This window comes from Sceloporus occidentalis, unplaced genomic scaffold (assembly GCF_023333645.1).
Source record: "Sceloporus occidentalis isolate IW3139 unplaced genomic scaffold, rSceOcc1.0.p SCAF_20, whole genome shotgun sequence".
NCBI lineage: Eukaryota > Metazoa > Chordata > Lepidosauria > Squamata > Phrynosomatidae > Sceloporus > Sceloporus occidentalis.
The window spans coordinates 7,287,760-7,305,912 of record NW_028317000.1 but is presented as its reverse complement, the minus strand read 5'-3'; the positions used below and the strand labels follow the sequence as shown (position 1 = coordinate 7,305,912).

The following is an 18,153-nucleotide window of genomic DNA, read 5'->3' as shown; positions in this document are numbered from 1 at the left end:
ATGACCAATTCTAAACCGTAATTACCTCCAAGACCTCCCTTAAAACTAAAGAGCCTCCATTTTAGGGCAATGGCCCTGTGTTTGCCACAGGGGATTAGCTATTGCTACACCAGCAACCCACCTCCTCCTCTTCCTCCCTTCCTTCATTTTTCTGTCCTTCCTACCTAACCTTCTTTTTGTCCTTTCCTGGATACCCAAGCTGGCATGGTAGGGTCTCCTTCAGTCTCCTTCTAGACAAGGTTCTTCGAAAGGGATAGGGTTGGAAATTTGGCCGCGAAGCCCTGTTTTCGAATATTAGGTCCTGTACTGAGTAAAGTAGTCATAAAAATGGGAATCTGAGCATGCACAGAGTAACTTTCCCTCGCTAGTGAGAGGATATGGCCTGCCATATCAATCTGGTAGGGCCTCCATTGCAGAGGACTCACAGCCACTGAACCAAAGGTCTAATCTGCACTGCAGAAACAATGCAGTTTGACACTGTTAACTGCCAGGCTCAATGCTATGGAATCTTGGGATTTGTAGAGACGTTTAGCCATCTCCGTCAGAGATCTCTGGTGCCACAACCAAGTACCAATCCCAGGATTTGATAGGATAGAGCCATGGGAGTTAAAGCGGTGTCAAAAAGCATTATTTATCTCCTTCTCTCTCCAGCTGCAAGGAAGAAAAGGGTTATTACTAAAAATTTAAAGTGACAACATACAATGAATGACTCTAAATCCGATTCCTAGTCCCAACCAGACCCATTGAATCAACATAAATTGGGCAAGTCATCATTTAAGTAAATTCCATTGATTCAGTGGGTTTACTCTGGTTGGATGTAAAGAAGAGAGACAGACTAGAATCCTAGTGCTGTCATACACAGATATATGTTCTGCTGCACATGGTGTGTACATTTTTTGAACATGCACAATGGTGGCAGAAGTGAACTTGTGTGTATTCAGAACCTCTGTGCATGTGGCAGTGCATTTAAGTACCCAAAAGAGCATGAACATTGTGCACTGCCTCAGCGCATTGTGCATTGCACATTGCATTTGTGATCTGTTCGTCATGCACATCAGCCACTTTGTTGTGCTGCTTTGATATTCTATTTATGGGGTGCATAATGTGATGCTGCCAACATATACTTTCTTCATGCTGTAGCGATGTAAGAACTCAGGCAGAGTCTCACAATGGATAAAATGAAAATCTTTTACACGTCCTAAAATTCTTCTGTTTTCATCTTACATTCATTGGATGCTGCCTTAGTTAGTTGAGACTAATGTTGAATTTAGGCCTTAGGTAGTCAACAAGCATCGCCCTTTATGGCCTAACTGCTTGGCATCAGGCTCTACAAAGCCAATAAAATCTGTGGCATGCCAACTTTTTCTGACCTTACCCATAAACCACCAGGGTTTTCGCACTCTTGGCCTTCCCAATTCCACCTTGGCTTCAATTCTGAATCTTCGTATCCATCTGCGTCATCGTCTGCAGGGTTGATGCCAAGGTGGAATTGAATGTCCACCAGCCCTGCCCAAAGAAGCAACTTTTTCCCCATTAAAATATGATGATCCCAAGAACCATCATTACAAGAAAAATGGAGATCTAAGACTTTGGGGGCAAAAGTATTTAAGCTTTGTCCCTGTGAATATGATTGCACCTTTCCCTGCCAGCTGAGGATGTCCTACTTTCCACCTCTTCTCTTTTGGCTTCCGACTGTCAGCTTTTACACGGGAGAAAAGGCAACGCAAAGCACAGTCCGGCACTGAGACGGTGTCGCTCGCACCTCGCACGAGGGACCCCCAAACTTGGACTCGTGGCGGTGCGATGTGCTTTGCGCGCTTGCAGGAAAACCAGAAACCTCAACATTGTTGACCCAAAGTTGTACGAAAAGATGATAATAATTAAAAAGATACCATTAGCTAGACCTTTCCTGAAGCTGTGCTATCTATCTTTCTCCTCGCCCCTAGTTTCTTCTCTAGGAAATATAACCAAAATATCCTTTTCTTCTACTTTTCCCTGCCAAAAAAAAAAAGACGCCCCCCTCCCCAACCTTTTCTTTTGGATTATTTTAGTGCAATAGGCGAAATAATGTTTTTTGTAGTTGATCCTTCCTCTGCCTTCCTTCGGTAGAGAGCGTCTCCCAAAGAGCGGAGGCGCGCACAGCGGTTCGATGGAGCTAAGCCAGCGGCCGAATTGCAAAAGGTGGTAAGCGTCCAACGCTGCGTTGTCCATAAGAGCCCAACTGTTTCTCCATGTTTTGGGTTTAAATATCCATCTCAACCGGAGAATAACCAAAGGTATGTTGGAAACCCACAGTGGTAGCTAATGTTCATGGATGGAAAGCTTCTGGTCCTGTTGGGCTTGGAAGAGCTTTCCCTCACTTTTGTATTCCTTGTATAGCTTTACTGAACCACGCAAATGACACTGTTTGTGTCTCTGTGTTGTGTCGGCTGTTGGCCATCTTTTGTTGTGGCCTAGTTAGGAAACAGAAACTCTTTTTCTATGAGCGAAGATCTCATTTTAGGAAGTCCCCATCAGACCCAGGTTAAATGCCAGTACTGCAGGCACAACATTGTGAATTTGATCCCAGAGGTCTCCAAGGTTGACTCAGCCTTCCATCCTTTTGTAGGTCGGTAAAATGAAGACCCAGCTTGTTGGGGGCAACTGCCTTGTAAACAGCAGCAGCTCTCAACCTTCCTAATGCCGCAACTCTTTAATACAGTTCCTCATGTTGTGGTGAACCCCAACCATAAAATCGCAGCGTCTCGGTTCCTAACACCATTGGAAATATGTGTTTTTCGATGGTCTGAGACAACAGGGTTTGCGACGCACTGGTTGAGAACTGCTGGCTTAGAGAGTGCTGAGTTCACTATGAAGCGGTAAAGAAATATGTAAATGCTATTGCTGCTAAACCTGGGTACCATTGTTTGGGGCTAGAATCGTTGTTGAAGAATGAGTCTTTCAGACGCAAGTCCTCAACCAGCCTTGGAACGCCTTGCCAAAGATTCTCACTTTTGGGGGGGACTGTCTAAACCACCCACATGGTGTAATTCAAAGATATAGCTATGTTAGTCTGTAGAATCAGTATGCAGAGAGGTCTTGAGACTAACTGGAATAAAGAAGGTGGCAGCAGGAGTTTTCCTAGATTAAAGTCTACTTCTGAGCATCTGGGGAAGTAGACCATAGTCTATGAAAGCTCATGGTGCCACTTTCTTTATCGCATGCGGCGTAGTGGTTTGAGTGTTGGACTATGGCTTTGGAGACCAGGGTTTGATTCCCCGCTCAGCCATGGCCGAGTCCCAAACTCTCAGACCCAGAAAACCCCATGATAGGTTCCTCTTAGGGCAGTGGTTCTCCACCTTGGTTCCTCCGGGCATTTTAGACTTCAGCTCTTAGAGTCCTTGATCATTTGGGCAAGCTGGCTGGGACTTCTGGGAGTTGGAAGTCCAAAACATTAGGAGAGCCCAAGGTTGAGAACCACTGTAATGTAATGATTTGGAGGCACACATCAACAGATCCGCCTGCAGACATAAATCTTTTAGAGGTTTCCAGAAACAATATGAGAAGGGGATCTCGCTTTCAGGGTCTTCTACTCTTACTTCATAGCCAAAGCAAGAATACTCAAATCCCAAACAAACACGTCTACCAAAGGCTATTCCAAAACTTTCCTTACTAGCTTCTGCTCTTAACCATAGGCCTGTTACAGACTGCCAAAATAAAGCTGCTTTGGGTCTCTTTGGAGGTATGCTGTTTAAATGATGCATGCATCCTAAGAATCCAGAAGCTGCACCAAAGCTGCCCTCCAGTGCTTAGGAATGGAGTGTGGCTTTGGTGTGACCTCCGGACTCTTAGGACCCATGTATCATTTACATAGCATACCTCCAAAGAGACCCAAAGCAGCTTTATTTTGGCAGTCTGTAACAGGCCATAGTCTTCAACTTTTGCAGCCATGTTGATCAACCAATCTCCATCTTATTTCCACTATCTTAAATACATACCTCTCAACATAAATCTCAGATTCCTCTGTTGTTTGGAGACCGATTTAGTCTCAGATTCCTCTGTTGTTCGGAGCCCGATTTAACGTGTGCTTACCCAAAAGTTAACTCTGTTCTTTCAGTGGAGCTCTGACCACTGAGTAACTACATCTAGGATCAATCTTCTTGGCCATTCATGGCCTCATGGCGCTCCGTTTGGCCGCCGTCTCCGTTCTTCCATTACAAAATTGTCGTGTGACGTGCGAATTGTGGACCACCTTCAGCCTAAAACTACACTAGAGTAAAAATAAACTTCCCGGCACTTTTCACTTGAAATTTTTTGCTTCCATGAAAGAGTTTGTGAAGCTTTGAGGAGTTCGGCAGTACCTTGGAAAATGTACATCTGCTTGTATACGAAACCTCTCACAAAGATGACAACGTTTATCTCAGTTTTAAATGAACAGAATGCGTTATTTCTGGAAGAACGACGGAAAATACGCCAGAAGCGCCGCAGTGAGTTTTTAAGGACAAAAGAAATCTTGTATTTAGAAAGCTTCTCCTATGTATTCAGCCTTTTATTTTTTAGGCTCTGTAATGATATAGATCTCTGCCTCTATAACCCTAAAAGGCACCAGATCCATGCTGGTCTTAACGCTAAGCAGGGTAAGCCCTGGTTGGTACTTGGATGGGAGACTGCCAATGAATACCAGGTGCTCCGAAATAGGCTCTATTTCAGAGGAGGAAAATGGCAAAACCGTTGCAGACTATTCCTTGCCCAAGACAACCCTTCAAAATGAATGGGGTCACAATCTGAATCGCAATGACTCTATTAGATGCATTTATAATGTTCTTAATTTCATTATCGAAACTTCTAGTGTAACAGAAAAGGGAATCTCGTCTCTTATCCTGTGCTTTAAATCTTTCCCATCTATCTCTGTTTTAATTACTCTACATAACTTCCAACGTTGCTAGATTTACTCCATTTCTTCTTTAAGAATGTGAGGCCTTTTCCCAAATCCTTTATGAATTCTTGGTTGGATTCCTTTTAGCTTTTTAAACAACAAATCCATCTCCGTATCGTACAGTTTAACTGCTATTCATCTAATTGTATGTCCTTTTCTAATTTCCAATACTGGGCGTATACTATTCATATAGAATGTAATTCTGCCGTATTGTTTTTTCATGGTTCTTGTCCAACATATTTAATAGTACAGCGTGCCCGCGTCATACGTGGGCGTGCTTTACGCGGCTTGAGCAGATGCGGGGCGGAAGGGGTGGCGCGTCCCATTCAATTGAATGGGCACGCGCGCCCGTTGTGCCCCGCGCGCCAATGTGCCGCCGTGCACGAGCCCCATTGTTTACAATGGGACTTGAGCATAGGCAGAATTCGCCTTACGCGGAGGGATCCGGAACGGATCCCCACATAAGGCGAGGACCCACTGTATTACCTCCGGTCGAAATTCTAATTTGATTTCTAACATTTCATTAAGAGTGGTTTGAATTTGTTCCCAGTATTTTTTATTTTGGAATGAGGATAATGCAAAAGTGAATGGACTATAGAGCCAACAAGACAGTGCTTTTACACAGCTTTAAAGGCTACAAAAGCCAAGGCAGTGGCTTTCCAAGGAAAAACAAGCCGAGACGCGAATTGATGCAAGTGACTAAGAAAGCAGAGAAGAACAGAAAGGAGACCACATATAGAACCAAACGTATTTTATTTGCGACGACGGACTGGAATTCATCTAAGGGCCAGGATGAGGGTGAGAGCTCTATGAAACATCCTTTTGGTGCCTTTTTAATTCACTGCGCAGTCTTGAAGATCACTTTTGGGGTGGTGTCTCCCACTCTTCACTTTCCTTCACAAGCGCACTCCCTCAGCCGCGTCTTTCGCTAGCAGTGGTGGTTGGGAAATCTCACGAGGCTTTGGTCCAGCGCATTGTTTTTCTGGCTATGTGCGGTATTATTTTGGGACACACTGACTGACTGCTTGGAGTGAAGTCTGAAGGGCCACACTGCCACGGCACCGCGACAGACAGGTCCAGAGGGTCAAACGGACAGGGAGATCTGGAGAGCTGCACTGTCACAGCACCGATGGACATATTCTATCAATCATATATTCCATCAATCACATATTCACATATTCAATCAACCGCATATTCACATATTCTATCAACAACATATTCACATATTCTATCACATAGTCTATCAACTACATAGTCACATATGCTATCACATATTCAATCAACCGCATATTCACATATTCTCTCAATCATATATTCTATCAACCGCATATTCACATGTTCTCTCAATCATATATTCACATATTCTATCAATGGCATATTTGATCCTATCCTATCCTGTCCTCTCCTATCTTGTCCTTCTTCTCCTCTCCTATCTTGTCTTATCCTATCCTATGCTATGCTATCTTATCCTTTCCTGTCCTGTCCTATCCACATATTCTATCAATCACATATGGACATATTCTACCAACTGCATATTCTACCATTCAAATATTCACATATTCTATCAATCACGTATACGCATATTCTATCAATCCAATATTCACATATTCTATCAATCACGTATACGCATATTCTATCAATCCAATATTCACATATTCTATGAACTGCATATTCACATATTCAATCGCATATCCCATCAATCACCTATTCTATCAAACAGATATTCCATCAATGGTGGAAATGGTGGATCTGTCAAAACGTCGCCCCTCTTCCACTTGTCCCTCTCCACTTAAAGAATTGATTCTGATCTGATGTTCCCACTGTTAGGAATCGTGTCAGAACCGATTCTTCTCAAAAGAACCTCAAACTAATCGCTACCAAAAAACCTTGGGCTTTTTTGCGTTTGCTCCGCTTTATTTCCCCTGGGATCGATCCAATGAGGATTAGAACCCATTTCCAGTGGGAACTAGGGGCATATACACCAAATCAGGATTCGGAGCTTATCGTACTGGGAATGATGTAGCATTTTGTATTTATCTCTGTTGAATTTCATTTCATTACTTTCTACCCAATTTTCTAGTTTACTTAGGTCCTTTTGAATTCTGATGCTATCTTCCAAAGTGATAGCCACACATCCCAGTTTTGTGTCATCTGCAAATCCGATAAGGATTCCTTCTGCTCTGTCATCTAAACAGATAGGAATATTGTATGATGATGTCCACTTTTTTGGCCATAAAGCCTATACTCAATGTAATATCTCCCATATAGATTATAAATGATCTGAAAAGCAACCTGTGTGCTAACAGAGATGGATATTTTGACCCAAAACAGCACGTAAGATGGTTGGTTTTGCAAGCTATTTGTCCTCTGTCTTGAAATATAGGATGAGACAGCTCTGGGCTCCTTACCCCTCTTGTTTTGACCGAAATACATACCAATATAATGCTTGGAATTGGTTTCATCCCGATTCTGGAAACCTGGCCTCTTGCTCCTGATGAACCGCTGCGAATAGACCTAAAAACACAAAAAGGCTAGTACCAATGAGATGAGAAAATGCTTTTGAAACTAAAAAAAAGAGAAAAAGGTGTTTTAAAGTGTGTGGGGTTTTTGTTTTGTGAAACAAAGAAATGAGCTTTAAGAAACCATGGCCAGAGTCCTCCCAAAAGATTAATTATTGGAGGAGGAGGAGTTCTTGCCGTGGAAAAGCTAACATCCTATGCGAGAAAGAGAGTACGGCCCAAAGGTCAATGGAAAAGCCGGAAATTGGGGGAATTGGGGATGGTTTTTTGGGGTGGGAAGAGATGCAGGAGGGGAATGTTGTTTGACGGAGAAGGACCCCCAATGTTTTCCATTACCCTTCACTGTAATAATGTCTGTAAACTGAACATCTCCCAGGGTTTTGAAATCCTGATGGCCACTTTGGCAACCGAGAAGTACATCGGTGGGTGAGTTAAAAGAGCCAACCCAAACAATATCAAGACGTCAAGTCTTGTCTTTTAAAACAATGAAGCCAACATGTTCCATTCTCATTGACTTCCAAACCCTCGTTGTTGCGGAAGACCTGCCTTCAAAGTACGCTTTCCATCTAGATTCGAAAGCAAACCCTTCCGACTTGGTAAAAAACGAGAGACAATTCACAATTAGCAATATTTGCCCCAAATCAAGTAATACCAAAAAACAAGTCACCCATTGTAATAATGCATAAGAGCCATGTTCTAGAAGAGTTTACTCCTGACCTTTCGCCAGCATCTGTGGCTGGCATCTTCTGAGAATGCTACTTCCATGCCAGCATGCTCTGAAGATGCCACCCACAGATGCTGGCGAAAGGTCAGGAATAAACTCTTCTAGAACATGGCCACAGAGCCCCAAAAACCTATGGATGCCGGCCATGAAAGCCTTTGACTTCACAATGCAAAAGAGCTTTATCTCACTACCATGCGCTGGAATAAGTTCCCTTTTTCTCCTAATCTCCTACTTATTTTTGGTGGCTTTTCATAACCCAAAGCGGTCACCAAGGGATTTCAAAACCTTGAGTTTTGCAGTGTCGATGTCCGGAAATCTTTCTTGTCTGTGTCAAAAATTAAAAACAAAGTGGAAAACTTCTCTCAGTTGTAATCTGTTTCTTTAGGGTGGGGAGAAGGGAGCAATGGATCATTTGACATAAGTGGAACTGTCTGTTCACATCTGTTAATTCACCCGTCTATACTCAACTATAAGTACAGTCGGCCCTTCTTATACAGGATATTTTATACATGGATTCAAGCATCCACGGTTTGAAAATGTTCCAAAAAAGTTTAAGTTTCAAATATCAAACCTTCATTTTCCATTTTTTATAAGGGACACCATTTTGCTAAGTCATTATATTTAATGGGACTTGAGCATCCACGGATTTTGTTATCCACGGGGGATCTTGGAACCAAACCACAGCGGATAACAAGGGTCCACTGTATATACTCAACTATAAGTCGACCTCAGGTATAAGTCGAGGGTAGGTTCTGGGGTCAAAATTATGGATTTTGATGTAACCCATGGATAAGTCGAGGGTAAAACTTAGGTGCATGTAACAAAAGATCTAAAGGATGCAGCAAAGGTCATTTGTTGGATGGGCCACTTCAAATCCTCTAATGTCCCACAGCCAAGGGCCCATACAGACAGACCAAAGTAAAGCTGCTTCGGGTCATTTTGAAGGTATACTGTTTAAATGAGGCATGTGTCCTAAGAGGCCAGAAGCTGTGCCAAAGCTGTGGTCCTGTCTTTAACATCCCCAGCTCCCTCAGTCATTCCTCATAGGGCTTCATGGTTTCGAGACCCTTCACCATTTTAGTCGCCCTCCTTTGGACACATGGCTCCAGTTTCTCAACATCCTTTTTTGAATTGTGGTGTCCAGACCTGGACATGGTTTTCAAATATTCATCCTGAGCTGTGTCATATTTCTCTAACCTTGGGTTTGTAAAATCTAACTCCACCTCCAATACAAAGATGGCTAAATTTTCACTAAACCCCAAGTGAAAATTCTGTCTTGTCCATCTCGAATATGAGGATGGACCTGTTTGCTTTTGGTTAAATTCTCAACAAACCCAAAATGGGGAAAAAATATATATCTTCAGTCTTACCTGCAATGGATGAAGGTGTCCAAAGTTGCAGGCTTCTTGCCACCAGAAAGGAGGAAGCGATGGGGTCTTCAGGGGCTGGTACCGTTGCTCAAATACGATGGGTGACTTCTGAAATTCATCCTGGACAAATCTGTCTTATACCCAGATATCCATATACGAAATCCCTTTTGAAATCCAAAATGATGCCCCCGTCTCCACTGATACCAACGGCGAGACAGAGAATCCAACACGTCCACCACATCCAAATGTATAAACCATTCCTTTCTTTATTAAACATAGCTTGCAAGTGATAAATATTACAAAGTTTTTTTTAATCCTTTCTCCAAAAATTAGCTTATTATTATTATTATTTTATTTTTTTTAATCAGGTCACTGCATAATCAATTGGCAATATTTAAACAGCTTTTTTTCTCCTCCTCCTCTTCCTCCTTTTTTTTAAACCAGATTCCAAAAAACACAATGCAAAAAATAAAAATAAAAAGCCCTCTTAAAATGGTGCAAAAGGCCCGGCTTCCCCATTTGGGGGCTCGCCTTCCTTCTGGAATCACTGGCTTGCATTGCCACCCCCAATGCCACCCCTCTCAAAACCTGTTCTGTTCCCTTCTCTTAACCTGTAGTTGACGTCTAGTAGGGACTGAGGTTTTACAATTCAGCCTAATATGCACACACACACACACCTTGCAAAAGACAACTGTGACACCGTAAAGGGGTAGAGGAATTAAAGACTGAAGAGGAAAGTTGTATAAAGTGTTGGTCTTAGAGGGAGAAGGAATGTGCCCAATGCCAAGTGTTCCTTCTATGAAACAGAGGCTGGACGGCCATCTGTCAGGGACGCTTTGATTTAGATTTCCTGCATGGCAGGGGGTTGGACTGGATGGCCTCTTCCAACTCTATGATTCTATTCTATGAAACAATGGGGCCAAAAACAAAGGCTAGACTTGCTCTCATCCTTACGACGACTCCTTAAAACCCCCCATGCTGAAACCTTGCACATATGGAAACAGGGTCTGTGATGGGGAGAGGTGATAGAAGATGGAAAGAGGCATGCCAGCGGCCCATTCATTTGAGCCTAAGGAAGCTTCTTCATGAGCAATACCCTCTTGGGAGTAAAAGCCTATTGAGGAACAAGGGAAGGAAGCCAGAATTGGAAAGCTGAAAACAATAAGGGAGGCGGAAGCAAGAAGCCAAGCACTGAAAACATAGTTTAAGAAGAGCCAAAGAGGTGGGACAAGGTAGCAGTCATCCCATTCCCTCTGGCTGAACTCAAGCAGGGGTGTTGCTTTACTTGCCCTCCGCAGGCAAACACCCCAATGGTGATGAAGGCAACCCATGGTTAAGTCTGCTCATCCCTTGACCAAAGAAGCCACTCATAAAGTATCAAAGTCCTGTGAGAGTAAGAGGTGACGGAGTAATGCAAACCATATAAGAGCAGGTTGGGTTTAACACTGGATGCCAAGCCTATATGCAAGAACTGGGGCTCTGGAGGGAACGAAGCTGGAAATTTCTATGCGCCAGAGTGGCACGTGGATCAGGTGCCATGCCAGGTATTTGGTCAGAAAGTATAGGTGCTGGAGAACGGGGTGGAAGAAAGTATGCACTGGGGTGACTCTCAAGTACTTAATGACTTTGGGTCAGTTAAGTTCCTGCAGCACACTCTGGGGTCAATAATCAATATATTCATTCCTAAAGATGTTTGAGGAGACCATTTAAAAAAACCCAATCGACCTCAAATCAATACAGTCCATGCATCTGCTCATTTCAAACAACAGGGTTTGCTCTTGTTGACTTCCGGAATAGGGCAGGTTTCAAATAAAATTCAGAGAACATGGAGAAGGGAGAGGTGACCAGATCGGGATGTCTGCTAAGAGTTTTCACAATTTGCTCAATTGTAGCACTATGATTCTTTTTCAACAGCCATGGTTCTGCCCTATAATACCTTGGGATTTGCAGTTTAGCCAAGGGTTTTCTGAAATCTCAGCCACAGAGCTCTTATGGGTCACCAAACCACCAACACCAGGACTCCTTAGGATGCTGAAGACATTTAAAAGTGCTACAGTTGTATAGTGTGAAAGGGCCGATGGAACAGGTTAGGATCCCACAAAGAACGCACCCATACTGAGGTGGGCCAGCCTCAAACAAACTGGGTCCTTTACAGTTGTCAAAATATCTCGAGGACCAGAAGGTTAACTTTGTCCGATGGGTGCATATCGGCAAGTGGACTACACTTCTCAAGGGGTACAAAGAGCTTTCTCCAATGGCCAGTGAATGGCAAACGTAGTTGGGTTTGGAGAATCGGTTTTCAGCAAGGTTCTCGGCAATGGAAGTGGATGCCCTGCTCCTTTCAAATTTCTGCAATGTGCTGATGGGACTTGAACTTGTTTGGCATTAGTGTGCTGCCCTAAAATACACACCTTTACTCAACTTCGATTTCAAGTAGTGCCAACTGCAGTCCCGGATGGAGGCTATAACAAAGTTTGAAAACAGACTATGTATCTGCAGTAGGTGAAGAGCAGATGTGCCCAAAGGAGAGAAAGATGCCTGGTTCACTAAATAATACTGACGAAGAATGGAAATTATGGGGAACAAATATTATTCAAATGGGCTGAGATGCAATGGAAAATAGATCTAACTTTGGTTTCTTTGGCCGTTTCAAGGTGCCTTAGTGTAATTTCAGCCAGCGGAAAGGGAGCTGGAAATAGACTAACAGATACGGAAGGGGTGAGAGGAGAAGATGAATGCAACCAAAAGGTTCGGATGGATACAGCCAAAAGATGGATGCAACCTTCTCAAGTGGAAAAAGGGGCTTGAACAAAACAGTGGATGGGATGGTATCGAGGGTGGTAGAGTTGTCTTTTCCTAAAAATCCTGGCCCCTTTCCCGTGGGGTTGGGTGAAAGAGAGACCAAGTTATCTGCTTAACATGTTCAACCCTTTCCCTGGCCCTTTGCACGAAATGCCAAACGAAGCATATATTCTCCCGAAGCTAAAGACAGTGCTGAGTCAAAGGCTTTCATGGCCAGTATCCATAGTTTTTTTGTGGGTTTTTCAGGCTCTGCCGCCATGTTCTAGAAGAGTTTATTCCTGACATTTCGCTAGCGTCTGTGGCTGGCATCTTCAGAGAATGCTGGCATGGGAAAGGGGGGGTATGCCATTCAACAACAGAACAATACACAGATTAATATGTAAATCAGTTCTTCTCAAGCAACAGTATATATACCCAACTCTCTCCCATGCCTGCATTCTCTGTAGATGCCAGCCATAGATGCCGGCGAAAAGTCAGGAATAAACTCTTCTAGAACATGGGCACACATTGCCCAAAAAACCCCACAAAAAAGCTACAGTGCAAATATTATTTACAGTTTAATAGGAAGGGTGGACACGAATACTGTTCTCGCTCCGCTGTCCCTTTGCCCCATTTGGAAAACTGGAAAGCGGGAGGGCAGAGAAAGCTCTTTTGAACCCTAACTGGTACTGGAAGAAGCCGGAAGAGAAAGCATAATCTCCATGTTTCGCCAAGGTTGTGTGTGTGTGTGTGTGCGTGTGTGTGTATCTCTTTGCTGGTGGACTTCTGATTTTGTATTCAAGAGGAAGACAAGGCACCTTTTGCGGGGGGAGGAAAGACGATGGCTGAATCCGTTTTTGGTTCTTTGGGGAGGGCGCATGGCTGGGGTGGAGTGTGTTGTGAGCTGCATGACCCCCTCCTTGAACCTCTCTGCCCCCCCAAATTCCCAGGAAGCCCACCTTTTGCACATTTTAATGTCATACACCAAAAAAGTTCACACTACAAAAGGACGTTAACAACTTTTTCACAATATTCATGGCTAAGCTGTCTTGTTTCTTTTTTGTCGTTTTGTTTTGTTTTTCTCTACACAATGTACAATTTCCATTTTTTTTGTCATGGGGGGAGGAAAGGGGGTGTCCCTCCTCCCCTCTTGGTTTATTATTATTATTTTTAAAGTTTTGTTTCAGTTTTTTTTTCTCGGTTTTTTTTCTTTAAATGTGTCAAGAAATAGCTTATATACAACAAAAAGAGTCCTTGTTATAATGTTTTCGGCAGCAAATATTTTGTTAAGCGAAGAAGGTATCTTCACGGGGGGGGGGGGTTGGGGAGGCGAGGAAAGGGGTCGGAAGAACGGGGGGAGAAAAATAAAAAAGGGGTTCGGGGGAAACGGAGGCCGAGGGGCGCGAGGCGAGTTACGCTTTCTAATTTTCCTGAAGAAAATACAAGGGTTGGTTGGGTTTTTTTGTTGAAAAGAAGAAAATAAAACGGCATCAACCACAAAGCATCTATATCTAAGCTGTAAAAGAAAGGCTGTTAAAGAAGCCAGGAAAGGAAACCCTTAATTCTGTACCTTAAAAATAAAAAACAAAGACGAAATTATTTAAAAGGATGATTTTTCTATATCACATCCCAAAAAATGCAAAAGAGAGAACGAGAGAGAGAGAGAAGAAAAGAGCGGGAGTGGAAAAAGATGCCTTCCTTGTTGAGAAAACCAGGGACAGGGAACTCAACTGGGACGAGTGAGTAAAATAAGGAGGTTCTGGGGGACACCGCAGTCAAAGTCCTGCTGTTCCTGATGAAGTAGGGAGAAAAAGACACCCTTCCCATGGATTAAAGAATACTTTTACTCCGGGGCTACTCTCTCCCTCCTCTCCTCCTGACACTCTCCGCACAAAGGATAAAAGGGTAGTAAAAGAAATTACAACTGCTCCCCAGAAGATCCCAACAGAAGGGATCTTCCAGCTGGGGATACTTGATGGGAAAACCTGTCGATTTCGTGGTATGTCCCTGTTGCCTCCAGAAAGCCAAAGGGATGAGTAACTCCCAAAGGTGGTAGCTTGGGGTGACTTCTAAGACTTGGCCAACTCCTCTTTGCTAACATGGTTGCTTCTAAAGGGGGGTCCCATAATACCTAAGGTGAAGGATGGAGGACCAGAGACCGGTTCAGGATGCGGCCATCTAAACAACACCTACATGGGGAAAGGGAAGCAAGGTGGGAGGGACAGAGAACAAGCCCGACACCGACTGACCAATGTGCCACAAGATCCCTACGGGGGTGGGAGGGTGGTGCACGGGTTTCACCCACACTTCTTAAAAAAATCCACCCACCTGACAGAAAGCAACGGAGGCGGACATTCTGCATGGTCAACCCCTGTCCTCCAAAAGCTGAAAAAAACCGTGTCCGATTTGCTACCGTTGAATGTTTGCCATTCAAGCCTGTGCCCGGAGCCATTTACGACAAGGGGGCAAAAATATTGCACATTTTTTAATATCATCATTATCATCATCATCATCATAATCATCACCACCACCATCTTAAAGGGGAGGGGGAAATTGCCAACACCACCAACCCCCTCCCCTAAACGCTAATCTCAACCCATAAAGGAAGGTGCATCGGGACTCTTGAGAACGCCTGATTTCTAAAGGGGACGGGGAGGGACTCTAGGGGAGGGAAGGACAATGGCACTTGGTTTTTTGGTGATGGAGGGGGGAAGATTAAAGTTCAGAGAGAAGGTACAAAGGGAGAGGGTTTAACTGAGGAGGAAGGTGCTCTCGAGGATTAGGAGCAGACTTAAAACTCAATATAACCTTTGATAAAGGAAGCCACAGCGGCACCCCCAGGTTCGCCAGGGAGCCAAAAGCAACAGGAGTGAATCCCCCCCCCCAAACATTTTAGAATGCAAACCTGGGTAGGACAGATTCAGGCAAAGGATAGGTAACACATATATGTGTGTGCATGTGTATTATATATTTATGTTTGTCCATGAACACATTGACACACATAAGTGCTGCTCATCTGTTCCCAGCTTTTACAAAGCACCCAGTGCCCTCACCAAATAGTGCCCCCTTCCAAAAACACATGCGCTCTTCCACCCACCTCCAGTTTATTTGTAAGTGCTCAGTGATGGAGAGGGATGGAAGAGATGGTGAGTGTGAACGGAGTGGGCACAAAGAAACAGCACAGGCCCCGAAGAGATTAGTGGGGTGGGAAGGGGCTCTCCTGGGAGTTTCCAAGGGAATCTGAGGCCACAGCGGTGTCCGGCTGTTGCGTTGGAAGGGGAAAGAGGGAGTGTTAGCGGAGGGGAAAAACAAAAAGCTAACCTGGGAAGGGAACCTCAAAAGGAGAAGGTCCACCCTGTTCCTCTGAACCCACATTTCACCCTGGAGAACTGTTAACAGTGATGGAGAAAACGGGAGCTTGGTTGAAGGCAAAAGTGCATGGTGGTGATACTAAACCTTGCAAAGTCCTTGGAGGTGACAAAGCCATTCACTCTCCACTAGCAAACATGTGGTGTTAGGAGAAGACTTCCAGGTCTGAGCGCAGAGGTACTTTTTCCTCTTACAAGCAAAGACAGCGGCAAATCTGATGGCACTGACTGGGCCTCCTGTTTCTCAGCCAGACTTCTTGGGGGTGGCAGCCTCCCTGCATCATCTCTATGGCAGTCATCTGATGTTGAAAAGAGATGGTCTATGTTTCGGAAGGGCAGACTGATGCGGTGAGCAAGCATCTCCAGATGGGTCCCTCTGCTGGAAGGTGGACACATGGGTCAGAGACTGGAACAGTAGACAGATGGAGAGCAGAGAGACAGCCTCCCGATTTGTTGCAGAAAGACTCACGGGGGTGCTGTTGCGATGGCTGCGGTTCCTTTGGATCAGGTAGGGTTTAATGCTATGGAGGTGGGACAGGGTTACAGCTGCGGAAAAACGGACGGCAAAGAAGACAATGAAGGAAACGAGCACCGGAAAGCCCACACTGCGCGGTTCATCTTTTGCCATCAATACATCCATTTCCAAGACCGCAGATGGTGCCTGGATCAGCGGTGGTACTGCATTAGAGCAGAATGGGCCCTTCGATTCCAGTCGGCAGCCCTTCCTATAGGAATCTGGGACAAAAGGGCAGGATGGCACCCTTTACCGACCCCAGCAGTGGTTAGGGCGGGCACCACACCGAGCCTGACTCTCTGGGTGCAGCTAACCACCGGCGTTGTGACTTTTCCATACTCAGCCACACCCATGGGGGTGGCTTCCCTGTCCCCCTTCCTGCGGGGAAGCACCTCTAGACCATTTCTGCCGAAGCCTCCAAACAGTGGACTGTTTGGGAGGAGTTAAGAGCCTTTGAAAAGTTTTTTTTAGGAAGATTCTTAAACCAAAAAAAAGATTGTTTTTAACCATCTCTTTTAAGCCAATGGAGGAAAATAAAACATGAATAAAAAGAAGAACACAACCATTAAAAATTCTACGCGCCGTCGTTACAAATTCGCAAAATTAAAAATAAAGAGGAGCATAAAACAAGCGTTAACGTGTGTATAGTGCAGGGTCCAAAGCAGACACATTCTGACCTCGGGCAGAATCGGGGCAACGGGGAGGAGGTTGGTTAAGGGGGGAACTCTCGCTGCTAACAAAATCCAGAGATGAGAAGAGAGACGAGAGAGAAAGACGTCTTTCAGAAGAGAGCAGGTTGCTGAAGTTTTTTGAAATGTTCTTGTCTCTTTTTTTTGTGTGTTTTGTTTTCTTCTTTTTTTGACTTTTTTCTTCTTTTTTTTGTCTTTTCCTCCACATATGGTAGGCACCAGAACAGGCACTGCATGCGACGGACATGGGGGGGGGGGGGGGTCCAGAGGTCACAGGGAGGGAAAAGGGGAGGGCACAGCTGGCGTTATTTTTGCCCGCTGATGGATTGCGATATAGAGCGTGGCGGGATCATATCTAAAAGGTACTCCCGCTGCCGGTCTGCCAGGCTCGATGCTTTGTGGCCCCCGATCCCCGCGTTCAGGTAGGCAATGTTGACACCTGGAAAGGACATTAAAAAGACAAAAAGCAATAAATTATCATATCCCAGCTTGGAGGTGGATGGGCTTTAAAGAGGCAAGAACCATACACCTCTCTCCTTCTGGTTATTGTTTATCTATATTATGGGGGATGGGACTGTGGGCATTCTCCCCTCCTACTTGGATATATTGAGGAAATACATCTCCGTTGGAGTAGAACGTATATATATTTGTGCTACGGTAGTACACCTGATGTTACATTTTTTGTAATTTTGCTGTATTTTGGTGCTGGCCATGTGCCGTAATAAATTCATTGATTCATTGTTTATCTATTGCCTCATGGTAGCCAATTCTATTTTAAAACATATATTTTTATTAATTATAATTGTTATTACAAATACAGTGAACCCTTGTTATATGCTGGGGTTTGGTTCCAAGATCCCCCGTGGATAACAAAATCCATGGGTGCTCACGTCCCATTAAATAGCAAAATGGTGTCCCTTATAAAAAATTGATAATCAAGGATTGATATTTGAAATTTATACTTTTTTTTTAACATTTTCAAACCGTGGACACTTGAATCCGTGTACAAAAATCCATGTATAAGAAGGGCCAACTGTACTTTTATCCCCCTTGACTGCATCTCCATTTAGTTCCCTTGTTTCTAAACTAAGCAGTTACCGTACACACTCAACTATAAGTCGACCTCATGTAGAAGTCGAGGGCAGGTTTGGGGGCCCAAATTATGGATTTTGATATGACTTGTGAAAAAGACGATGATAAGACTTAGGGTCATATAACAAAGGATCTAAAGGAAGATAATGCCAAAGAACTTACAAAATTGCGGGACTAATAA

At 44.1% G+C, this 18,153-nt stretch overlaps 1 protein-coding gene across 4 annotated transcripts in view; it reads right to left on the bottom strand.

Moving 5' to 3' along the window:
* Positions 1–9,776: 9,776 nt before the first annotated feature.
* Positions 9,777–18,153, bottom strand: part of GATAD2B (GATA zinc finger domain containing 2B) — a 71,604-nt gene continuing 63,227 nt past the window's right edge. For all 4 annotated transcript variants that reach the window (XM_089483569.1, XM_089483570.1, XM_089483571.1 and 1 more), the window contains one exon: positions 9,777–17,319. In XM_089483569.1, the coding sequence (XP_089339695.1) occupies positions 17,186–17,319 (134 nt within the window). In that variant the 3' untranslated portion in view covers positions 9,777–17,185. The remainder of the gene's footprint in view (positions 17,320–18,153) is intronic.